We start from the raw sequence: 26402 nt of genomic DNA, 5'->3' as shown, positions 1-26402 counted from the left end.
TTCCTTGGCTTTATGTTCTCCCAAGCAGTCAGTTTTTCAGTCAGCATAATTCCTCTTTGATATTACATGGACCCTATAACACCAGCTCTTCATGGGACAGAAACTCCTATCACAGTTACTGCTGATGATTAGAGGCTGCTGTTACACAGTTATAATAGAGGAGATCACCGCTCGTCCTACTGACTGTAGCTTCTTTAGGTGACTATAGAGTACAGAAGGTAATGACAGTGGTCTCCTAGCAGGCAGAGATAGTACTGGGTCTAGATGGCCATGTGATGCTGTGCTGATGTATCATGGGAGTGTTACCATCAAGACAGTAGGCTGTACTGCATAGAAATGACTGCAATACAGAGAAGACCTCCAGAGTGTTAGACAATTAAGGCCGGGCTCATACAGATGGATTCCAGTTGTGGAATCTGCGACTGGCATCTGTGTGGAGGTTTTGCGGCAAAACGCATGCATTGAAAAGCAAGTAAAATTGCTTTTCCGTTTGTACTCACGGATACAAATTGTGTATTTTGCAAGTGGAGGAAAAATCGCAGCATGCTGTATTCTGCCACGGATTTCACACAGACTGCCTCCATTGAAGTTAATGAAGGCCGTCCGACCAGCAGCCCATACGCAATTAAAAATGCATACGGGCCGCGGGTACCCGCGTCAACGCTAAGCAATAGCACAGGAAATACAAACATTGGGGGGAAAAAATGAGTTGTGCTTGACCACATGACCGAAAAATCACGGGTACCCCGGGTCTCCAGTGCATCTACAGCGGCAGGTCTGCAGGGTCCTGACAGGCGGCATCCCAGGTCTGCCAGGTCATTGCTTTTGTTTCCTCAATTAAAGCAGACTCCTAGGTATTCAAAAGAACCAATCACATCCTAGAAGAATCATAAGCTAAGTTATGGTACCCATAGGAGAGGGGATGTAAAGTGTGGGGTGTACTTTTTATACTTACCCGGCACCCCTTTCCATGGCGGTCCCCACTGCAAGTCGTCTCTCCGTCGGCCTGACTCTCTTCCTCAGTCAGTGCTCACATACGCTGTTCTCTATGAGAGTGCATGCATTGACTGAAGAAGAGCCGCACTCACAGACCAAACGCACAAATCTCGCACGATTTTCCTTCCAGTGTGAAGCCGGTCTAACTGCACTTTAATTTATTTATTTTTTTAATGTTCAGAATAGTCAATAAACATTTTTGTAATATGTCCCAGTAGCCTATTCTGTACATTTTTTCGTAGAAAAGCCCTCTTCAGCTATGCAGCTAGGAGAAGACGTTGCTGAGAAAAGAGTTTTCAGCTACCTAACTGCATAGCTGAACAGGAAACTCCAGCTGTGCCTGCACTGTTGCTTCTAGCACATGCACAATATGTCGTCTGCCTTTGTTTTTATTACATTTTTTTTTTATAAATCCTTTTTCCCCCTAGCGTGCTTTTTAGACATCCTTCTCTATAGAAACCACCGTCCTCCAGCGCTGTGAAGTGAACAAGCCATCCTGAGTTGCAGACAGCTTCTCCTTGTCGCAGTGTGCCTGTTGCCCGGCAGACTCCATGCACTGTTGGGTCTCATCGAACACACAGTGCATCATCTGTCACAATGTTGCAACCGGATGAGACACTGACGGTGCATGGGGTCTGCTGGGGAACGGGTAGACTGTGAGGAGGAGAAGCTGTCTGTAACACAGGATGGCTTCTTACAGTGCCGGGGGACGGCAGCTAAAGCAAGTTATAGAAAAGGATGTCAGGAGAGCATACTAGGGTGAAAATATAGTTATAGATGTTATAAAACATAAGGCAGACTCGTATGTATGTGTGTATATATATATATATATATATATATATGTATGTATATATGTATGTGTGTGTATATATAATTTTTTTTTCTTTCTTGCATCTGGGTGAGAGAAGCAGGAAAGAAATCTGCTGTCCAGTTTTCCAAGACTAGACAGTAATGCCTGCAGGTATGATGCTTATATTGTAAATAAAGTGGAGGAAAGCAGAAACCCCTCCGCTGGTTAGGTGGGTGGTATAACTTTTTCACTTTCACACAGCAGTCTTGTTGGATGTTGGTACTCCTGTAGTATAATGTAATACTAAAGTATTACATTATACTGTGATCTGACAGGCAAGGGCAGCCCTGAAGGCTTTCAGAAGGCCCCCGGCTGCCATGGCAATTGCACGACCCACCCACCCAAACATTGATTGGGCCATTTTAAATGCTGATGTCAGAATTATCAGGGGCATTTGAAGGGTTAACAGCTCTGAACAGCAGCAGTTCTTATCAAAACTATTGCAAGCAGGCGTCTGCTGTAAAAAACAGCCAATACCCGCATTGTATGGTGCGGGATTGACCTCTTATACTTCCATCTACAAACACGAACCTCCATGATGTAAATGTACGACCTGGAGTGTGAAGGGGTTAAAGCAGTTGTCCAGGACTTTTGGGGAATTTTCCCTATGGATGGCACTTCCTCATAATAGGTCAATATAGTTGGTCAGTGGGGGTCTGCCGCTTGGTATCCCAGCACCGCTGCACTGGAAGCAGACAGTGCTGTCCATATTACAGTGGCTCGGTTTGGTATTGCAGGCACAACTCTCATTGAATTCAATACGATATTAGCCTGCCACTGTAATACACACAGCACTATCTGCTTTCCAAGCTGACAGCAGTGCTGGGAATCAGCTGATTGGTAGGCATCCTAATCAGCAGGCCTCCACCGATCAATTGATGACTTAAAGGGGTTGTCCCGCGCCGAAACGGTTTTTTTTTTTTTTTTTAATTTGGCCATTAGACGGCGAAAATTAGACGGCAACCATGGAGACGAGGATGCTAGCAATGGAGCAGGTAAGTGAAAAACTTTTGATAACTTCTGTATGGCTCATAATTAATGCACAATGTACATTACAAAGTGCATTAATATGGCCATACAGAAGTGTATAACCCCACTTGCTGCCGCGGGACAACCCCTTTAAGGCCCATTTACACTGGACGGTTATCGCTAAAACTCTGCTCATCGGTGATCGTTTTAGCGATAATCGGTGCATGTAAAGGTGCGTGGGGCACCCGCATTTCGGGCTCTTTTCGCTGATCCTTAAAATCAAGTGAGCTTGATTTTAGCAATCAGTTTTATCAGTCGTTCTCCACGGGAAGTGCTGATAGCATTGTTTCCCCATGGAGAACAAAGGATCTGAGTGCAGCTAATAGCCTGGGGCTATTAGCTGCGTTCAGTGAAGACTTCATTTACATACATAATTGGCATTTAAGTAGCTGAGAAGCTACTTGAATACCAATTATTTTTTAAGCAATCTTTGAGCAATTATCTGCTTGTGTAAATGGGCCTTTATCCTGAGGATTGGTCATCAATAGGAAAATTTCCAAAAGTCCTGGACAATCCATTTTTAACATTTCCTTTCACTTCAGACAAGGCCTAAGCAAAAAATACAATCCCTAAATTAATCCTACTATGTTTTTCGTTGATTAGCGTGGATTTCGTTGAATACGAATTTTTTTTTATCTGATTAAAGCTAAAAATAAAAGCTCAGCTCTAGCATCCTGCTCGGCAGATATCTGATTTGGGGAAAGAACGGCGTAGGTAAGGTGTGCCTACACAGCCCCAATGTCTATTCTTGGAGACAAAAGCCACCACTGCCGAGCAAATGTCAAAAAATACCACCTGCTACAGAGTGCAAAATACAGAAGTTTCCGCTCGGAGGAGCGCCGCTCGTAGAACCCCAGATCCGCTCAGGGCATTTACATAGTAATCTGATTTACTATCTCGGATGTGCGCTGTGGGAGCCTCCGCCGGGCCGCAGATGTTCTATGGTTGGGGCAGGTCGATGACTCAGTCTTTATAACATAGTAAATATTTACCTCTAGTATTGATTCTTTTTATCTCTGGGGCTGATACAAGGTTTCTGCTGACTACACATTATAATTTAGTGGGGGAGGTTCAGGGACCCCCCCTTCTCTAGATCCGTGCGGGACTGCAATACCAGATACGGCCCATGGAAGAGGCGCTGTCAGTTCGTAATCGAGGAGTTCACGTAAACGCCGATATGAACGTTGAATACAACCTACAGTAGTTTTTATGGTTTATTCTTTTTCTTTAAGGGTGGACAGGAATAAGGACAAAAAAATCAGTTCGCAAGAAATGCAGCGCTGGATCATGGAGAAGACGGAGGAGCATTTTCAGGAGGCCGTAAAGGAGAATAAGCTTCATTTCCGAGCTGTGGATCCAGATGGTGATGGTAAGTAATGGCTTTCTAAGTGGACAAATTCTATTCCCTTAACAGGGTTTCCCAGCAAATACGATTGATGACCTATCCTCAGGATAGGTCATCAATTGTTAATTGGCTGGGCTCCACCGCCCGTGACTTCGGCTGATTGGGCACCTCTGTCAGCACCACAACACACAGGGGTATGGAGCGGAAGCCGCTAGCTTTGACCCTTGTGTAATGGCTGTCGCTCATAATTGCAGGTGAAGCGCTCGTTGATTTTAATGGGAGCTGCACTTGCAATTACCAGCACTGGCCACTACACAGGGGTTGGAGTGATCTGCTTCCTCTCTACCCCTGTGTGTTGTGGTGCTCACAGCAAGTGCCCAATCAGTTGAACGGCTTGGGTCTTGAGTGGAGGACCCCAGCTGATCAACTATTGATGACCTGTCCAGAGGATAGGTCATCAATAGTATTTGCTGGAAAACCCCTTTTAATCGGTGTTACATAATTTATAGAGGTGGAAGTACTGATGATCTGCCTAGCAAAAAGTGTGGAAGAAACTCTTAAGTGCATATACGAGTAAAACTGACTCATCAGTATCAGTACTAGTACCAGGCGCTGCCTCGGTTAAAGGGGTTATCCCTTGCATTCATACCAAAAGTCCTGAAAGGCTGCTAATAAAAGAATCTATATATTTTTTGTCATTTATTTATTTTTTGATACCCTGTGCCCCTCTTGTTGCTGCTGCTGGTGGCCGGCTCTGGAGAGAATCTGTCTCCTTCTCCCTCTGGCAGCTAACAGTTAGGGTCCTATTTTATTTCTCCTGTAGGAGTCTTCGCAGCTACACTGCAATGCACTGCAGAGGCCGCTCCTTCTGTTAATTGCTGTGGAGTGAAGAGGGTATCATTATGCAGAGGGACTTGGCATGTGTGTCCTCCAGCACGGAGTGGTTGAACATGTATATTGCTATACACTGAAAACCAGTTATGATTTCGGTTCTCGCACCGGAAAAATGGAAATAAACTGATCCCATTGATTTGATTTTATTGGGGGGGGGGGGGGGGGGAATGGATGTAAACCGAAGTGAATGGAATACATTTACACTTTCTGGATGTGGAGAATACCACAGACCGCAGACTATTTCTCACATTTAGAATCGCCGAACCGCGGCAGAATGGTTGACTTACGTTTTAGCGATGCATCTGTTTCCCATTGTTTTCAAACAGAACGGTTTCCGTGCTTTAATTATTCCATTTAACGGATCCCGTTTTCTCAATTGCAAATGTGAAGACGGAGCGTAATCGACGAATCTGTCAAATGGATGAGAAACGGAAGCATGGTGGGAACAAATGGAGGACAAAGTGTCTGTATTTCTGATAGATCTGTCAAACTTTTCCGTTAGAACCCCCCCCCCCCCCCTTCCTTCTCCTTTATTGTGTTTTTATTAAAAACACGCACACGGTACGGATCTTGACATAGCGGGTTGCCAAGCATTCCAGAAATTACATTCCTTTACCGTGGCATCATGGCCGCTGACGGGGTGTGGGGTGACAAATCGCTCGCTTGACAGAATCACTTGGTCTTTAACAGAACTAAAAACCAAGTGAATATCAGACCGAGGAAATAGGCTGAGCGACTCCTGTATACTGTGAATGGAGGCGGAAGGGTCGGAACAATTGGCAACCATTAACTTGAATGACTGTGTAAAACACGGGAGCGGTAGCCTCTGGTAGGGCTGTCGGGCACTAATGCACTCAGTAGTACCTTCACTAAATGCATTATCGATGTATTGGAAGAGCTGCCTGCTATATTGTATGACTACTGTTAACTGATAACTTTATTTCCTTGACCTTTATCACCATGTAATAATTCTGTGCAGGTTTTTTGGCTCTGTTTAACATCCATCTAGGATATCCACGGGGAAGTTAGTCCGGATGTGACGTCTTGTACTACTTGTATATACTATGTATAACTCTATAAAGTGCTCTACACTACAATACTACCTAATAGAAATGCAGCTTTGCAGTTACTTTAACACTTGTCAGTTCTTACAGCATTTTCCAAATTCAGACTGGCGTGTAAGCTGCCGGCAGGGGTATGTCCCCTGAGCCGGGTAGACCGACATCCTCCCACTACAACCGCATCATCAGTCGGCAGCCAAAATATCTAAATCTGCCAGATTTTGGTTTTCTGTGGGCTTATCTACCCAAGGAAAATGATCATGATTGGCTGTCGTATCCAGACGCGTTTTGAGGATTGTTACATACCGTAAAGCAATGTGTTAATGCTGATCCCTAACTGGGCAGTGGGATGTTATGGTGGCGGACGTTGCAAATTTGGGACCCACAACTAGTAGCCAGAGCAGAGAGCTGCTGTAAAGTGAGTGTAAAAACATCCATAACTTTCCCCGGTCTCCTCTTGGTCCCGTCCACCACACTGCAGCAAGCGAGGTGCCCTGAGTGAGGCCATGTAGACCTACGTGGGACCCACAGTTTCCTAGAGGAGTGTGCTCTGTATGCAAGTTAGGTCTGCTTTCAGTGACGCACCTTACTTAGATTGCAGTGATGGCCCTAAAATTCGAGGAACTACTAATGCGATTAATGATCTTTCCTTGTAGATGTTTGCAGTGAAATTATCTTAAAATGGTAAATTTGTAGCCATCCACTATAATGACGATAACCTTAATCCTGTCTCTTTAGGATTTGTCCCTTGCTACGTCTAATAGTGTTGCATTCATGTGTTTTGGTAATACAGGACAAGTGTCTTGGGACGAGTACAAGATCAAGTTCCTGGCCAGCAAGGGCTTCAATGAAAAGGAGGTCGCTGAGAAAGTGAAGAACAACGAGGAACTGAAGATAGATGAAGAAAGTAAGTTTCACACCAAGTTTTAGGCTTGTGCAATGTAAGATGACATCTAAGGGCCACCGTGGAGTATTGCATCTGATGTCAACATGGGAAGCACGCTTCAGTGCAATACTTTTGTACGAGACTACTTCTGTTTCATTAATGGAAGTCTCGTTTTCGGTATTTTTTGCAGTCCATATGTGCGACCGCATAATAAATTGCACCTTTATTCTCTCTCTCGGAGGCTCCCATCAGGAGATAGAGCCTTAGAAGGGCTTACTAATTAATGGTGGACCCCACCGATGGGCAGTTTACTCCTCGCTGTGGATGTGGCATTACCTGACCAGCGGCACAGTACTCTCTGAAGGTTGCCGGGTGGTTGGGCACGCCAACAGCGCAAAGTATTGCAAGGTGAATGCTGTAGCTGCCGAAGTGGAGTGGATTTTGATGCGGAAATGCTCCGGATTTTGCCCCTGAATTTTCAAATTTGCAGCATTTCTGTTATGTGTGAACGTAGCCTAAGAGGGACAGAAAGGCAACTATACCAGTGGGCAGGCTGACGGAGGTGGAGTAATGTTGGGCGAAATGTTTCCTTGGCACACCCTGGGAATAGTATTCCTGCACTGATAGTTCATCACCTAGTGGAAGCCATGCCACGTTGAACCACCTACGGTCCTCAGAACAGTGGCGATTCAATGCTGCTACTAGGTAGGTATTTCTAACAAAGTGGCGGTAAACATGATTACCCAACTCTTACTGCCATTCAGACTTCTGATTTACTTACTTATGACTAATTCTACGTTTTCAGTGACAATCCTCTTGTTATTGAAGTTGTTTTTTGTTTTCGAAAATCTTTTAATAAGAGATCGATCAGTTGACGGGCGAAGGGAATTTTTTTTTTCAGTTTTGGAAACTAGTTGTCACCAGAGACACTTCCTTTCCCTGTACAGTGTGGGAACACTTGTTGTAAACGAGTCGGCGTCAGGTTCTTTCTCGATCACTTTGAGTCACGACAGTACCAACAAAGTCAAATCTCTACAGTCGCATGGTGAAAGGAAAAGGATTCATTTGTGAGTTCACAATCAGAACTGGATACCAGGCAGTGGAGAAGAGCGAGGAGCGCCCACAAGCAGTGTCAATGTTTTGTAGTTTCCTTTACTGCACAAGGCCTCTTCCACACGGGCGACGGGAATATCGCCGCGAGAAAATGGCAGCGATATCGCATCTGTGTTCTGTGCTATATCGTTGCGTTTTCTCGCCGCGATATCACAATTTTGTGTCGCTACAAAGGCCGTGACTTTCTAGCACTCTTTTGCCGGGATTTTCAGGGGGGCTTGAAATATAAGCCCTACCCTGAAAATACGCCTGGCTATATAAAAATTTTTTTTTAAAAACACTACATCACCTTACAGGATCAAAATCCCCGCCTCCAGGACCCGCTGGCTCTGATTGGTTCATCAAGTGCTTCTGTGATTGGAGGCGGGGATTTTGAACCTTCAGTCCAGGAAGCGCTGACAGAAGACTGCAAACAAGTGCCGCGGACCTGCGGTGGAGCAGCCAGCGGCTGTTAGGTGATGTATTGTTTTTTTATTTTTTTAATGCAGATAGGGCTTAGTTTAGGGACAAACAGCAGGACTATCTACTGTAAAAGTTGCATCGCACGAAAACCGCGTTTTTATGAAATGCAACAGAAAAGAAGGCTCCATAGGAAAACATGGGCTACAAAATATCTCAAATCGCGGCAATATTTAGCAACCCCCCGTTTTTCTTTTTAACGTTTCTCTCGCAATGTTGCAGCCCACAAAACATGACTAATGTGAAGGAACCCATAGGAAAGCACGGGCTTCACATACATGTGATATGTAACATTGTCGCATCTTGAGAAAATCACACGATTTTTTATTGCCTCTGTGAAAGCTGCCTCTAAACCTCATGGGCAGAGAGGTCAGTGAGTGTAACCGATAGGCCTTTAACAGCTGAGCACCACTAACGACGTAAGCACCATCTTGCTTTCAGGACTGTGATTTACTTTGAAATTTTTTAAAATTTATTTTGGCATTTTGTACGTATTAAATTGACAGTTTGATCCCAAATTATGAAAACTGGACAAGAATTGATTTTAAAGGCCAGGTCCACCTTCATGGACACATTTTTTAAAAATTCTATCTAAGAATGTATAGAATTAAAGTCTAATGTATAAAGTTTTTGTGTATCCATGGAAACAGACAACAACAGACAAACTCTGTAGTCTGATCCTGCAAAAAAACTTTATTTGCTTTTATCCGCTCTTGCTGATCCTCTATAAGGACTTTTGCACTGTGTAAGTAAAGGCTATTGATAAGGGCACAGGGCATGCTTAACCCCTTTAACTCTCCATGACATACAGTTACTTCATGGAGCTTCGGGGTTTGCATGGAAGGAAATTGGGTGGTCTATCCCGCTCCATACAATGCCAGTGCCGGCAGTAATCCTGCTGATTGCAGCTGTTAACCCTTTAAATGCTGCCATCTATTCTGACAGCAGCATTTAAATGCCCCAGTCGGAGTTCTGAAGTCCCAAACGGCCCTCTGCAGTGAGATCGCAGGCTGCTGTCCGGTTGCCATAGCAGTCAGAGGCCTTCTCTAAGCTCCCAGGGCTACCATTGCAGATTGACTATTCAATGACATCATTGAATGGGTGTGATTGGCTGAAGCCACGTGCGCCTTCAGCCAATCACAGCCATTCAATGCTGTCATTGAATGGATGTAACTGGCTGACGGCGTGTGTATTAGCTTTCTGGAGGCGGGGATTCCAAGCCCCGCATTCAGAAAGCAATGCTGCGCCGGGGACGAGGAGCGAGCGACATCCTGCCGGAGCGCGACAGAACGCCGGGGGAGGTGAGTAATGATTTTTTTTTTTTTTACACTTTTTTTTTGGTATTACCGGCGTATAAGACGACCCCCGACTTCAGAGCAGATTTTTCGGGGTTCAAAAGTCGTCTTATACGCCGGTATATACGGTACATATAATTTGCCGCACAGAAAACAAGGCCTCATCGGTCATGTCGATGGAAAAATAATAACGTTATGTGTTTTAAAGCAGAGATGGAAGTACAAAGAAAAACGTTGCATCCTAAGGCCTTGTGCCAACGGCCGTGACGGGCTCCGCAAGCAGAATTCTGCAGCGGAGCCCGTCACGGCGCCCCCCCCTTCCCCCAGAGACCCCATACTTGCTCCGGATCCGCCGCCCAACGTCCCGCATGATGCTTCAGCACGCATGACACGCCAGCAGCGTCACGTGACGTTTAAAATTTCATAAAAGTTGTTCATAAAATCATCATAACGGATCATTTTTATTTGTTTCTGTTGAGTAATTCCTAGGAATCCACAACGCACTTTCCCACCCCAAATAAATAAGAGCTGTGGAGTGGGCGAGTGGCATGGAAATTGGATTGGATGGGGTTAAAATAAAGAAGCCATGTTTTTCCAATTCCGTACAACGTCTTCAATAAAAATTCAGTTCCCTTTGTGTATCAGCCGGCTCCGGTTTCACACCGCATTGATCAGAGAATACACCTGTCATTCCAGAACTGACTGATCTAACAGTAAGTAACGCAGTCTGAGTAAGAGCGCAATCGTCATGTCAGTTGATGAAAGAAATGATTGAGCTAGCTACCAGTAAAACAACACAACAGCAGCGTTCAGATACTATGGCTATTGGTATCCTCATCATCTCGCATCCTGTCTGTGGTAGAGTTTGAAAATTTAAAGCCCATGGCACGTGACGTGGGGCACGAAAATAGGGTTGACTTATTTCCACTCCCTCAGTCATGCACACTTTGAAAATGGTGCCTAAATCACATCTGCACAGCCAAAAAATACTTTCTGCCACCACTGACTATTTTACTGCAAGACTGGTCAGCCTCTCAGATTGTAGTCACTCACTGGATACGGGGCGCTCCTGGCTCTCCAGCAGTCAAAATACCACATTTATCTGGGTCTATGGGTTGTTTATAGAGCGACAAGGACAGACTTAATAAAAGGTTAAAGCTTTATTACAAAAACAGCAATCTTATAAGAACAAAAGTAAGAAAAAAAAAAAGGTATACAAAAAGAAATATACAAAGTATACAAATCAGTTACAAAAATAAAAAAGGAATAAACATATCCAATACAGATCTTACTGATTAGATTCGTTCAAATCTGGGTGCAAAATGACACACAAGGGTTGGGCAGATACCAGTGTCTCCTGGAATTCTGACAAACTGGCTTTGTGCCCCTGGGATCTGAGTGAGATGGCCTATTTTAGGCCTTAGGACTAATTCCCACGGGCGGACTTCCACCGCGTATTACGCAGCCCCGCCTCCTGGAAGCACTGGCTGTGATTGGCTGACCGCTTAGCCAATCACAGCCAGCGCTCGATGAACCAATCACAGCCATTCATTGAGTGCAGAATCTGATTGGCTAAGCATCAGCTAATCACAGCCACTGCTTCCAGGAGGCGGGGATTTTTCAATCTCCACTCAGAAGAGAAGATGATGATCAGTGGCGGCCGGGCTGACAGCGCATCTAAGGTGATGTATGTGTATTTTTTTTCCCTGCAGCTAGGGCTTAGATTATGGCTTTTTTACGTTAGGATTCCCTATTGTCAAAGTTGCATCGCAACAGAGAGGAAGGCTTCATAGGGAAACGTGGCCTACAATACCTCACCTTGCATGCGTATCACCGGACCCGCAAGGTTTTTGTGTCGGGTTGTAGCATGCTACAAAACATCGCATGTGTGAAGTAACCCATAGGAAAGCATGGGCTTCTCATACATGCGGTTTGTCGCCCGTGTCAAAGAGGCCTTATTTTACACCACGGGGAACCCATTTAGAAGCCCTTTACATAACTCAGCCTCTATAACAATGCTTTTCTCTGCGTCCTGCTTACTATTGGTATTTACTTACTGTTTTGCATAAACCAAACAAGTTGTGGATCTGTCCAGTTTACATGAGGACATAGGGATACTTATGGGTTTTATCTTTCTCTCACAGCTCAGGAAGTCCTAGATAACCTTAAAGACCGATGGTTTCAAGCCGACAACCCACCAGCTGACAAAAACCTGAACGAAGAGGAGTTCCTGTCTTTCCTGCACCCGGAACACAGCCGGGGAATGCTTAAGTTCATGGTGAAAGAAATCATTCGTGACTTAGGTGAGGATAGGAGTTGGGAGAGTTTGCATCTATGTTGTCAATAATCCCATCATAAAACCTATTTTGTAAGCAATACATAAAAAGCAACTGGTAAGAATCATCAACAGCATCTTATAACATGAGATCCATTGGTTCAACTCCTGAGAAGTTGGCGCTGGCTGCTCTTGTGCCCTGAAGTGCCCAGTACAACTGAAATGTAATACTAGATGCAAATAGTGGACAGATTGGGTCTGCCAGGGTAGTTGCGCTCTGCCTGGGTAGTTGCTTTCCACTTGGGCTCATGCAGTGAAGTTTCAAGCACAGGGACCCCCTAATGATGTCCAGATGACTTAATTGCCACCAGTCCCATTTCAGACAGAAGATATCGGCTAACCTCCAGCAATACCTGGATGATCATGCTGAGTCTATTACAAGCACTACACAGTGACTGTCCTCGCTCATAGAAGGGTATCCTAAGTGACGAGGAGGGGGAACACCTTTATGTGATCCCTATGCCCTGTAGTGACAGTAGTCCCTAACAGAGTTGATCTGGGTGTGTTAGGGCCCTGCAGCTCTGCTGTGACAGTGGGCACCCGGAGGTCACATGACCACCAGGTCGAATATGTTACTTCCGCTTTCTCTCCGCACTATATTGCGCTCATGGAGTGCCATGTAGCTTGTAAAGGAGAGGGCAGAAGTGGTTGATTGCAGGAGCTTTAATCCCGCGCCATACTTCTACAATGGGCTGGAATTAAAGACCGGGATCAAGCGCTGTAAATTTACCATGCTTGGTCCTTAAAGGGATAAAATTGCGCTATTCAGTTCCTTTTTAGCTGGGAGCTGGCCTCAGCCACTTCAATTTTCTCTCTTTGAGTCACCAAATGTCATAGATCTTCAGGGCTTGTGATGTGTAATACCCACTCCACTGCCTGCATGACAAAGGGGTGGCGCTTCTCCAGCTGTCAGGGTGGACAGGTTTTCTGACAGTCAAGGGATTGTGGCTTATCTCCTGGCACATGAAGTGCCCGATCAAACAGCCTTCACCCTTTTTACAAACGGACCCCATGTCTGGTGAGAACAGACTCCTGGACTCTTTCTTTGATTCTCTAAAAAGCAAGGTTTCTTAACGCCAATCCTCAACCCTCTCCACCCCCGTCACGATTTGAGAATCTCCTGTAGTGAGGGCACCTGTTGCAACTTCTGATACACTGACAATACTTACATCACCTATACAATACTAAGGGAAGCCTGAAAATGAGAAGTTGAGTAATGATGCTCTAAAGTTCCTACTGTACGGCATGATTATCTGCCCTGCCGTAAGACTGTAAGTGGAAAACCCCTTTAAGATAATTTTTTTCAATGTTTACCAAGTATTTCTGTCTGGTAATACGAGTATACGTGACTCTGCAGGTACTGGAGGCTGGAAAGTGTGGCTCACCACATGTGCCTGCCTTCTCTGAGACAGGTGTAGCTTAGTCAGACCTGTCTTACCGCACGGTGACTGCACACAATGGTGTGGTGACAAATTGCAGCGTGTGGGGAAATTGTTCTCCTTGGGGGGGGGGGGGGGGTAAAAGGTATTCATTAATATGCTGAATGTCCTTCTATTTTACTAGGGGTATTTATGGCAAATGTGGCGGAGTTTTCTCGCACTGCCCAATTGTTCTCCATTCTGGGTGTACCGGTAGTGATTGCCGTGGTCATAAGTAGAACTGCCATTTAAACCGTCTACCAGATATTAGTCTTGATTTCCCTGTTACATGGACCATGGGTAATTAATTTACAGTTCTCATTTGTGTTTCCTCTAATTACAAATTCTGTGTCAGTATCTGACACATTTAGGCTGGGGTCACACGGGATGGAATTCTCGCGGAATAGCCACACTGAAAAACCACGAGAATTCTGTTGGAAAAGCGCAGCTTAAGAACCCGTTACCTTTAGCTGCGAGTCTTGGAGCGCTTTAGCCGGCGGCATTCCGCTGCGGCCATCTCTCCCCATAGATAGGAGAGAGGCCGCTGTGGAAAACAAAAAATAATTGACATGCTATGGAATTGAAATCCGTACCGCATGTCCGTTTTCGTGCAGCTTGGCCGCAGCGTGTGAACAACATTTTTGCAAAATCTCATCCACTTTGCTGGCTAATCTCGGAATTAGGAGCCGCAGGTGGAATTGCCATGCGGACTTTCTGCACGGAAATTCTGCAGCAATTCCTCCCCGTGTGAACCCAGCCTCAAAGGGCCACGTCAGCAAAAACTCTTTCCATCCATGCACCCCTCAGCAGATTGCACATCACACTCTGGACGTCTTCTATGTATATTTCAGTCAATTCCGTGCAGTGCAGCCACTTGTCTGATACGTAGCAAAGCATATAGAATGGGAGCAGGGAGAAATCCCAGCATCAGGATAGTGCCTGCTAACACTCCCATGATGCATCAGCACAGCATCACATGACCAGCAAGATCCGGCACCATCTATGCCTACTGAGAGGACTCTGCCATTACCTTCTGTATTCATCGAAATAAACTACAGACCTTTATTATACAGTCAGGAGGATGAGCTGTCCTCTACTTCATTATAAGGGCTGCTGCATATGAGCGTATTTGCACAGTGTATTACGCATGCGATTTTTGCGTGAGTAATATGCAGTGACTAGAACCCATTGATTTCACAGGAGCGAATTGTTAACGCAATGTTCGATCGCGTGAAAAAAGGAGCAGCATGTCCTATTTTGATGCATATGGGCAAGTACAAATACGCAGTGAATGCACAGAAAATCAGCATGTTTGCGCAGCACATATATGGGCTCTTCTGTGTACATTTTTACGCCAGATTGAGATCACATGACGAGGAGGAGGAGGAGGATTATTCCAGGAAGTTGTAGATAGAAATAACTAAATCGGGTAATACCAGCCGACTTATATCTACTGGTGGACTAGTTATACAATGAATCAGGATGGGGGGGAATACTTGGAGTTGCCCTTTAGTCTGCTGTCAGATGAGCGTATTACGGTTGCGTTTCTGCGTAGTTAATACAGATGTGTGTCCCAGCCTGACTGACCCGATCTATAATGCTCAGAGTTTGGGTAAGGTCGGGGCACACATCCATATTACGTATGCAGAAATGCGCCCGTCTGGCCTTAAAGGGGAACCATCTGCTCCCCTGACATGTCTGTATTACTACATACTTGTATGACCCATAAATAAACAGTCCAGGAACATCTTTTCTTCGAACTCTGCACTGTGACGCTCTTCTGTTTTGTATGAGTAGATTGACAGCTATTTCCCTTGCCAATGCTTCGTGCATCTACACGGTCTGATACTGTGCAATCGGTATAAACCCTGTTGACATGCACAATGGAAACGCCCTGTTGTCAATTTACACTACACCCGGGAGACCTCTTCCATAACGGCTTCTGCTTTTATCATTGGAGCTTTCCCAGGCTGCCAATTAAATTACTGTGGGTGACAACCATAGTTGGGTCTGTTAGGGGGGCTATACACAAGACCACGATCATCCTATTAGCCTCTTGGTAGTGCGAATGTAGGCTACACTTCCTGGTAAAGACGGCCACCAATCGGGTGACAAGTGAGAATTCGTTCACTAGTCACTTTGTTTCAGTTCACCTAAAAATAGTCGCTGACTGACTGATTATTGTTTGGTGTAAACAGGTCATTATTTGTCTCTGAATGACTAGCCAACAACTTTTCAGGGAAGCTTTCACTTCTGCGAACATAAACAAGTTAACGAGAATTGGTCTGTATGAAAGCAGACAAGCAATCATTCCTACACTTTAACGACTATTTCAAGCGACTGTTCGGGTGATGGTTGTCCCGTGTAAAAACCACCCTCGGGAGTTGGGACTTTGTCATCTGACAGATGCGGACAGAAGGAAGTCACTTGAGAATAAAGGGGACAATACACAGAATGACTGCGGTCATGTGACATGGCATGTTGGGTCTCACATGGGCAGTAGTATTGCTGTCCTGTATTTGCAAGTTGTAGTGAGACAGATAAAAATTGGGGAAGGAGCATTGTGACATCAGGTAGTCGTTAACGAATGAGAAACTGAACTATCCATATCCGAAAGTGTCAATTCACTGTCATATCTTGTGGTGCTCCAAGGGATTTTCCTGACGGGGATCTATTCCTGATTGGAGCTGTGACTACTTAAAGAAGAATTGCAATTCTCAGTTGACTGTGCTTTTTTTTTTTGCCTTTTTGCAGCGCTCTGTGGTAGAAGGTCACATGAAGCCATTGAGAGCAATGGAAATCTATTTGTTCCTTTTTGTGGCTTCTGTGAAATTCCACCTTTAATTTACATTGGGTTTTACAAATCAGTTTTTTTTTTCTCTTTTACTTTTATACCATGTAAGTCTTCATTTAAATCTGCAGTGGGGCCTCCATTCAGAGCCTCCAGGGCAGATGCAACATAATCCCAAATGAAACAGTGTGGCATGCTGTGCTATTTCATCTGGGAAAACATCATTTGGAAGCTGAACAGACTCTTTATAGTCAATGGTGTCCATCCAGCGTCATTCAGCATGTGTCGGATCCGCCGGTTCTGGTTCTTCTCCAATGATGGGGTGAAATGTGTATGAGCCGTAAGATAAACTGTAAGCGGATACCAAGCAGGCTATTCGCTGCTGACAGCTCTTGTTAAAGTTTCATTTTATTGTGCTTCTGGTTAAGTTATTACTTAGTACTTTGAGTGCACAAGGGTGAATCTTTCCACTGAATTGGCTTTAGAGGGATCTGGCTGACAGATCTCCTCAGCATCTCCGCAGTCTGACTTATTATTAGATGAATATCCACCGAAGCATGGCATGTAATATATGAATTGTAAACCAAGTGCCTTAACACGATCTGTCAGCAGTAGCTACTTCAGACTTTTATGGCAGTGACAGTACTTCAACACAATATACAGGCAAAATGAATAGATAAAATTTACATTTGCTGACTAGCATAAACGTAAAGCAATGAGAGCTTCCCACTTTTAATATTGAATGTGCAATTTTCTAGAGTAAACAGGCAGTCGCTCAGACGAACGACTGCCTGTTTACACGGGCCAACAGTCACTTGGTTTTTAGGTGAGCTAAAAAGCAAGTGCCTCCCAAGAAGTGAGTGATTCTTGCTCACTTACCTTGTAGGCTTCTGTGCGTAGATGGGATGACAGTCGCCCCTAAGGCTGGGTTCACACAGGGCAGATTTGCCGCGGTTTTGCCGCAGCAGATCCGCCCGCGGCCGCTAATCTCGGGATTAGCCAGCCATGTGGACGAGGTTTCTCAGAAACCTCGTCCACACGGGACGGCTAATCCACAGCGGTAAATCCGGTTGAGGCTGCGGCTGCGGCGGCCGCAGCCGCGGTTTCCGAAGATTGAGCATGTCTGGTTATCTTTTTTTTTTTTTGTTTATTTATGTCATGGCCGCGCTCTCCTCTATGGGAGGGCCGGCCGCAACGGAAAAGCAAGCGGCCGGGCCGCTTCAAAGCCGCCGTGGCTTAAACCGCGGCGGTTCTCCCGGCGGAAATCTTGCGGTTTTTGCTGCGGCCAAACCGCGAGATTTCCGACGGGAATACGCCCCGTGTGAACCCAGCCTTCTTGCTCTTTTAAGCAATCACTTGAGTGACTACCGGCTCATGTAAAAGTACTCTTTAAAAAAGCAGTCATAACTGTAAAAGCCCTTTAAAATATGGTATAAAAAGGTAAGTCCATTCTGGTGAAGTGCGCCTAAATTTTATGTCGTATTCGCAATTAATGTTTTGTCTTCTCTACAGACCAGGATGGAGATAAGAAGCTGACTTTGTCGGAGTTCATCTCTCTCCCCATGGGCACAGTAGAGAACAAGCAAGCACAGGATATCGATGATGAATGGGTCCGAGACAGAAAGAAAGAGTTTGAAGAGGTTATCGACGCCAACCATGACGGCATTGTCACAATGGAAGAGCTTGAGGTAAGAAGCAGGTAGCACCTTTAACTTCAGTCTTTCTTTACTGGATGCACAACATAAGTTCTCTAAATCAATGTTGCACATCCAGTTAAGAAAGACTGAAGTTAAAGGGGTTGTATGGAATAAGAAAAACATGGCTGCTTTCTTCCGAAAACTGCACCTCTCCTATGCACAGGCCGCATGTGGTATTGCAGCTCAACCTCATTTACTTCAATGGAGCCGATCTTCAACGCCTGGCACAATCTGTGGACTTATACGGGACTGTCTCTAGGAGAAAGCAGCCATGTTTTTTTTTAATGCTGTCCTCTCAACACAAACTGATGCTTGATATGATTCATGAGGTGCGACGAGCCTTGTAGTGTGAACTACTTGCCTTCAGGTCTTTATAGCTGCTTCTCCAGGAACAGGTAAAGTTTGCTCTTGGAATAAGAGTTGTTGCAGTGTTTTTTTATTTATTTTTTTGAACAAGTTGTATGTTGGAAATATGAAAACCTGTCGGAGAAGACCTTTGTTGAGGAAACCCCTCCGCATAGAGAAAAGGCCAATTTTTAGTACCACAAACCAAAAATGAGTTAGCTAAGCTTGTATAGTCACACTTCCATAATAGAGAGCCAATATGCATGCATGGTCTGCCCTCCACCAGCTCCCAAGACTAAAGGCCTTTTTACACATAACGATTATCGCTCAAAATTTGGTCAAAAGCCATCTTTTGAGCGATAATCATTGTGTGTAAATGTGCGCCCATCGTGCACTTTTCGGCCATCACTGAGTTCAGGTCAGCATGAAATCCATAGTTGCTGATAAGACGGACCGCACGCTGTGTTCTCCGTGGGCAGCGCTGATAACAGCTGATAACATTTTTTTAACAGCTGTTAGCAGCTGCTGTCCTGCTGGAAAATAATAGTGATGTATTTAGAGAACAGACCATTGGCTGTTCTTTCAATGCATGCAATGAAGTACTAAAGGGCTGATTAGCTCATTAGTACCTAATGGAAAATGATCGCTCAGAACTGTCGGTTACTGACAAATTTTGAGCGATCATCTGTGTGTGTAAGTGGACCTTTAACGCAGGCATGTTTTCTGTCTGTATTACATCAGAATTCTTTATACGGACAGCATATTACAGCGTTGACTTGCATTAGGGTATTCAGATAAGCATTATCACATACATATTCACAGCTTTTTTTAAACAAATGTCAGGAGATAGTAGGGGGTGGGTTGTCATTAAGGATGAGTGAGTATACTCGCTAAGGCACTACTCGTCCGAGTAATGTGCCTTAGACGAGTATCTCCCTGTTCGTCCATAAAGATTCGGGTGCCGCTGCGGCTGGCAGGTGAGTCGCGACGGGGAGCAGGGGAGAGCGGGCGGGAGAGAGGGAGAGAGAGATCTCCCCTCCGTTCCTCCCCGCTCCGCGGCGGCCCCTGAATCTTTAAGGACGAGCGGGGGGATACTCGTCTAAGGCACATTACTCGGACGAGTAGTGCCTTAGCGAGTATACTCGCTCATCCTTAATTGTCATCAGTTGGGCCGCCTTGTGTTGTGCAAAAAATTATGTGTGAAAACCCTAAACATGCGCACATGCGTCAAAAGTGCATGCAACACACACATACAGATGCACTGAATTCTGTGTATCTCTCATGGGCTGCAGTTGCCTCCGCCTGTGTGAATGAGCTCTTGGGGTCTTTTCACGTGGGCAGATTCTTGGCCCCGTACAAACAAACATTGATCGACAAGCAAGTCAATCGGTGATTGTTTGCATGGGCCTAGAATCGCTGCTGATCATTCACACCCCCATAGTCTGCTTGTACGGCTCCCTGGTCACACCTAGAGATGTACAGCTACTCAACCAGCATTTTTATGCTCACGGAAAACCAATGATTAGCTGATGAACGAGTATTCGTTAGTTTGTCAGCTGATGGTTGGCTCTTTTGCACAGCATGATTGTTGGGTGGATGAATGTTAGGAGGACCGTTTGTGCTGCATTATCAGGCTGTGTGAAAGGGCCAGCGATCATGTCCTACTGCCGGGGAAAAAAGAAAGTTTCCATACTTTTGACTTATGGGAGGCAGGTGTCTCTAGCCTCGCCATGTGCACCCCATGTCCCTGTGAAATGATGCACCTGCTGTGTATTCCCCGTAACATGATGAAGCGTTGCCTCATTTGGTTCTCTTGTTTTTCACCATTTTTTAAAACCCCGGAGAACCCCTTGAGGTATTTACCCAGAGCCTCTCTGGCAGCTTCTAGCACTTCGTGTTGCTGCTGTAGTTTCATTTCCTAGAGGGACGTGACTGGGCTTTTACTGGAAATCGAACACTGAAAACTGTGAACCTTCTCGCAGACCACAGTTGTTTTGCCCCGCACTGGCACACATATTTTAATGGGTTTTAGCACTTTGCTTCATTGGGCACTAAGTTTATTTATTGCGTTGAGCTTCCTTTTTTCTTTTATTTTTTTTAATTGTGACAAATTTTTATGGTATAGATGTTACTATGTAGCTTTTGTGGACTGATTAGGCTTTTACACTGCGTGTTTATTTTTCTAGTTTTAATGTATTTTTGTAATTTCCTTAGTGTAACTCTACAATACACTTTATTTTGTGTTTTCCATTCACTGCGGTTAATTTAGATGCGACGTGCCTCGCTCATTGGCATAGGGCTGGCACTGTGGCAATAGTTAGTCAGACTGGTGGTTTCTTTTTCATATATATAGTGTATGTATGTATGTATGTATGTAATTATTATTTTTTTTTTTTTGGTACTTTTTGACTTAATTCTTAGAGTCTGTCCCTCGGGGCTTTAGTATTTTATTATTTTTCTTCTATACTATACTTTTCTGCTGCACCTGGGGCTGCTCTAGACTTACTGCCCATAATCGTGCCTTTTTGTTAACATTAGGTAGATCCCCTTTAACCGTCCAAAGCTCATATCTCAGATTTATCCGCTTTCTCAACTTCCTATTATCATGGTTTTTGTTTTCTTGTTTTATTACAGGGGTTTTCAGGATAAACCGTTTATTATAAAGTTGCCCACGTCTATTTTGTATCTTTAAGGGCCTATTCCTGGGGTGTTTTTAGACGAAACGAATATAATTTAAAAAATCATTCACACAAGCGAAAGTGAACGATAGTCGTTCATTCTAAACGCAGCCAACAATGGAACAATGAGTGATAATCGTTCACTTTTTGCTCTTCATTCATATTTTATGCAGACATATAAACCATCATTGACTCCTTCACTTATCATTCAGTTTAACCCCCGCTCGTTCAGTCTTTCTCATTTACTTATACGGCGAATGGGGAAGACTTAATGATTCTGAACAATATCTTGTGTGAACGAGCCAACAATGTATCTGTTTGTCTAAACAAGGCGCACAAGAGCGAATGAACCAGCGGTGACGTCACTCGCTCCTTCTAACGTTAATTGGCTCGTCTAAAAGGACCCTTAACCTCGGTACTGATAAGTCACACTACCAATTGTTTCAGGCTGGTGGTGGGTTAGTGTGTGGGGCAGACCCCATGAAGCCATGGACCCTAGTTGTGAGCAAGGCACTGTGCAGGCTGGTGGTGGCTGCATACTGGTTTGGGGTGTGTTCTTATGGCATGGGTTGGGTTCATGGGTCCATCCTAAACACGTCATTGACCGATGCCTGCTAAGCTCCACTTTTTGGTGACAATTAGTATCCTTTCACAGTCTTCCATGTACCCCCACCAGATATTCCAACAGGATAATGTACCATGCCATCAGGCCCACGTTGCCCAAAATTGGTACGAGGAGCTCTGTAGGTGCGGCCGGTACCCTCTAAGTGCGGTTTTACTGCCAGGATACCATTAAACCTTCTTAAGGGGTTCTCAGTAAGACTGCAAGAGCGGCCACACTTACAGTAGGGAAGCAGTAGTGGGGACACTAAGTAAGGGGCTCGTCCTTAACAAAAGCAAGTTGGGGTTCAATGAGGGGCCTGATTACTAATTATTTTATGGTGGAAGCTTTTGCAACTTCAGATTTTTTCATTCTGGACCATGGGAATCTTGTTAGAGGTGCGGGCTGTTCTGCTAGACGTTCTACTTCGACGTCACTAACATAACTTGTGTTTCTGCAGGAATACATGGACCCCATGAACGAGTACAACGCTCTAAACGAAGCAAAACAGATGATCGCGGTGGCCGACGAAAACCAAGATCATCACTTGGGCCTGGAAGAGATCCTGAAATACAGCGAATACTTCACAGGCAGCAAATTGATGGACTACGCCCGCAACGTTCACGAAGAGTTTTAGGGTCCCACCGTTCATCCAGATGATTCTTCTTGCCCTTCGGCTGGAGAAGTTCTTTCTGTGGAGGAAGGACTTTTCTTCTAGCTGAATGGGAAGATCCACACCAGTTTTGCTGCTATCTCCCTGTGTATTCTTAGTGTGCAGTATTGAGTGGGGGCTCTCGCCTTCCCCCCACCATTTGCGACCTTCATGGCAGAATTTGCACATTAAATTACAGCTTTTATTTGCTTAGGTGATTTATCTTTCATCCTGTTCATACAATGACTTAAATCTCTCACAGGGTGTGTTCAGCTTCTCTATGGGCGATGATATCTGACGGCGCAAAATAGAAAAAAAAAGAAAGAAAAAAAAAAAAAAGGACTCGGTAATGATAAATCGTGAACCGTCCGTGTAAAGTGTATAATATTATAGATCTTTTGTTTATATGAAAATTGAATTATTTATACGTTGTGTCTTTAATTGTTCTCATTCATATCCGTTCATTTGTTTCCTTTTGGTCAGTGGTAAATAAGAAAAGACTTAAGAAAAAGCGCAAAAACTTACATCCAGAACGCATGATTTAGTGTTATATTACTGAAGGTAAAAAAATTTTTTTCTTTCCGTAATTACTTTTTGTTTTCCTCACGAGGACATTTGATTAACCTGTTAGGAAGTTTTGTCACCACAGAGTTATAGGCAGGGTTTGTAATTTCAGTTCCAAGGAGATTTGCGAGTATTCTCATAAAATTAACATATCGCTTTTATTAGGCGTCCAAACAATAGACTTGTACATGGCTGTTATAGGACTCCCATAGACTTCTATGGGGCCAAAGTTTACCTTCATATGTAGGAATCAGACATGCAGGTGCTGGATTGCAAGAATAATTCTGTAAAACAGCGCCATACGACAGTACACCAAGTGCTTATGGTTCTGTAGCGCAAAGTCACAGGGAACTCCATCTCCGCTCTCTGCCGACTTACAAAGGTCCCATTGGTTTTCCTGGCATGTTTTTTATTCAGTACCTGTATTCTTCTTTGAAACAATTTTGCAGCAACTTTTCTTATCACTCTGCCTCTTCTGTTGTACCCCCTAGAAATATCTGAAAAAATTTGACAACTGGGCGTAATCATTCTAACTTGTCAAACAGGCGTGTTTCAATATAGACAGTACTGATTGGGCAGAGGCAGAATATGTATGGACACACCCCAACTGGTAACACTTAATTGTCCCTGCCGGGTTCTACTGAATGAAGCTCCCAGAGTTGTTTCAAGAAGAACACGAGTATTGAATAAAGTGTGTTAAGGGGGCTGCTGTAAGTGTGAAACATGGCAGCTTCAGCTTTACATCGACGATGATCGCTTTGTGGGCATTAATTGGCATCAGTACACGATGATGCTTGGGGGACTACAGTCATTCAGCAAATCTAGTTTAGGAGCAAGTTGTCTTCTTTCCTATGGTTTAAAGTTATGTCTACTTCCGTAACTTTCTCATTGTTTCAGTGTATCTGAAGAGTAAACAGGCTTTCCGGGCGCAAATACTATCGATGGGTCTGCTGCTGTTTTTACATGCATCACTTCCGTAGTAAATGCAGCAACAGACTGCTACCAACAACTTCCAGCATGCATAGAGCTTGTTTACCGGCCAGCACTGTAGCTCCGCCCCCAGCTTACAGGTCCTACAACTTACTAGCACCAACCTCCCTCTCACTCAGAGTGCACATGAGCAATACAGCGCAGTGCTTCCGCTCCTGTCCTCCCATCATGCACTGCTTACAGGATGTTGGAGGCTATGGCTAGTGGAAGAAGTGGCAAATGGGGACAAGTTATCTGTAGGTACAAGGAACCTATAACAAAATGACTGACATATTGTTATGATGATCATTAGATTATAAAATGTTAGTCTGTGTCTGGAATACCCCTTTAATAAAAACATGGCTGCTTTCTTTGGAAAACAGCACCTCCTCTATCTACAGGTTGTGGATAGTATTGCAACTCGGTCCTGTTTATTTCACTGGAACTCAGCTGAAATGTCGAACACGAGTGATGGCAGGGGTGGAGTGGTGACTATAATGACAGTCTGGTTGCTAGGGATTTATTACCTAACACCACCACCCTTTTATATCGTTGGTTGTCAGGCAGCGCTAAAGGAGTCCGAAATGTTTGTAATTAATTGTGTGAGTGATTTTCGGTGGAGGACCTAAATTCATTCCATCTGAAGTAATATAAATAACCAAACTACCTTTTTGATAAGCTTTTGTTGAAGTTTTGTTTTTTTTCATGTCCTTCCTTAAAGGGGTTGTCCAAGATGTTAGTTTTGAAAGAGAACATAAACTGTCATATACTCGCCTCTCCTGGCTGCGTCCTGTGTTACTGCTCAGTCCTCCGTGCCCTTTATTTGCAGGTGGACCACAGTCTGTGTATGAGACATCACAGGTTGCAGCAGCCAATGACAGAGCTCAGTGATGGAGTGTGGAGATCTGTCATTGGCTGCAGCAGCCTGCAAACATGATTGCACGATAGAGACCCGGAGCGACGGCGCTGGACACAGCAGGGAGCTGGGAGAGGTGACCATATAACAGTTTATGTTCTTATGGGGGAGTATAGTTTTTTGTTTTTTTTTGTAAACCAAACTATGACCACTCCCTTTTAAAAAGGAACCTGCTAAGGCATATGTGACCCATATGAACCCTGTAGGAACCCATGCAGGCTATGACTCACAGTTCCTGGTCATGAGAGAGCTGATATAACATAAACCACACCTATTGAGTAATATGGTTACAGCAGATGACCTACATGGCCCTATATGTGCAGGGAGAATCGTTCTGGCTCCTGGGCTGCTTATTCCAATATTGTACAATATAGACCCTACGACTTTGTAACCATGCGGATTTAATGTTCCGTTTTATTTAGTTTGTATTTTTTTTATTATATATTCATGGAGTCGGATCTGAACAGATGATGGACGGCTTGTTTTTAGTTGTTTAATTGTTTTATGTGTGTTGTACTATATATAGGATGTCCTTTAATATTGTAGATAGCTCTGTGTCTTCATTAGACTGTTTGCTGTACAGATGTAGCAGAGCTGATCTTGACAGTGAACCTGGAGCTGTAATATGCTGCCCATAGACTTCTATGGGTCCATAGTGTACTTTCTTGTGCCTCCAATTTCATAGGGATCCATATAAGAGGTTTTTCTTTTTACCTGATAGAGTCCATAGTAGTCGAATAGAACAGAAAATCATGATGTGTTCGCCCCTAGAAGGGTTGCTTCTGAGGGGGATGTCATCATGATGTGGCTCTTTACGAGGCATTGTATGGTAGTACATCCGCATGAGGCTTAATGCAAAAGGCTTATCTGCAGCCCTATAATAATGACAGCTTGTGACCTGATGAGTGACCATACAGAATACAAAGCTCGCGGGTGTCTAATGATGTGATCAGCCCTGCTACATCTGTACATAGGTCTCGAGACCATTGGGATGGGGTGGATCATTTGAGGGAAATGTGGCTGTGATGGCGATGATCACTTAGATACGTGTAATTTATTTTTATACATTGGGTTAATACCAGCCTATTTTCTATAGATAACATTGTACACCAAAGTCATCTGTTTTATTTTGCTTCTGAAGAAATAAAGGAATCTGTATCTGATGAACGTGTCGCTGTTGTCTATAGAGCCGCAAGAGATTCACAAGCTGATGCTTCGCAAAGACTGTAATTATGGATTTTGGTTCAGTTGAGAAGAAGGAAGAATTTCATGCCATGCCTATACAGACTAGTCGAGATTTTGCCAAAATATGCCGAATGCACCAGTAGAGAACATAGATGAGAGTGGGCACCTTATTAATGTGCTGGATTTTGGCACCCAGGTTGGACAGGTCTGGTCTTTTCCATGACCCTTTAAAGGGGTTGTCTCACGAAAGCAAGTGGGTCTATACACTTCTGTATGGCCATATTAATGCACTTTGTAATGTACATCGTGCATTAATTATGAGC

The 26402-nt window shown here is 44.3% G+C and overlaps 1 protein-coding gene across 1 annotated transcript in view; it reads left to right on the top strand.

The window, feature by feature from the left end:
• SDF4 (stromal cell derived factor 4) overlaps positions 1 to 26057 on the top strand; it is a 47706-nt gene extending 21649 nt beyond the window's left edge. The window contains exons 3-7 of the mRNA XM_066606762.1: positions 4108 to 4244; positions 6969 to 7082; positions 12073 to 12231; positions 17985 to 18160; positions 22254 to 26057. Of these exons, the coding sequence (XP_066462859.1) occupies positions 4108 to 4244; positions 6969 to 7082; positions 12073 to 12231; positions 17985 to 18160; positions 22254 to 22430 (763 nt within the window). The 3' untranslated portion in view covers positions 22431 to 26057. The remainder of the gene's footprint in view (positions 1 to 4107; positions 4245 to 6968; positions 7083 to 12072; positions 12232 to 17984; positions 18161 to 22253) is intronic.
• Positions 26058 to 26402: the final 345 nt, after the last annotated feature.

This window comes from Eleutherodactylus coqui, chromosome 6 (assembly GCF_035609145.1).
Source record: "Eleutherodactylus coqui strain aEleCoq1 chromosome 6, aEleCoq1.hap1, whole genome shotgun sequence".
In the NCBI taxonomy this organism is placed as follows: domain Eukaryota; kingdom Metazoa; phylum Chordata; class Amphibia; order Anura; family Eleutherodactylidae; genus Eleutherodactylus; species Eleutherodactylus coqui.
Note: the sequence above shows the minus strand (reverse complement) of the source record. Positions and strands in the feature narration are given on the sequence as shown.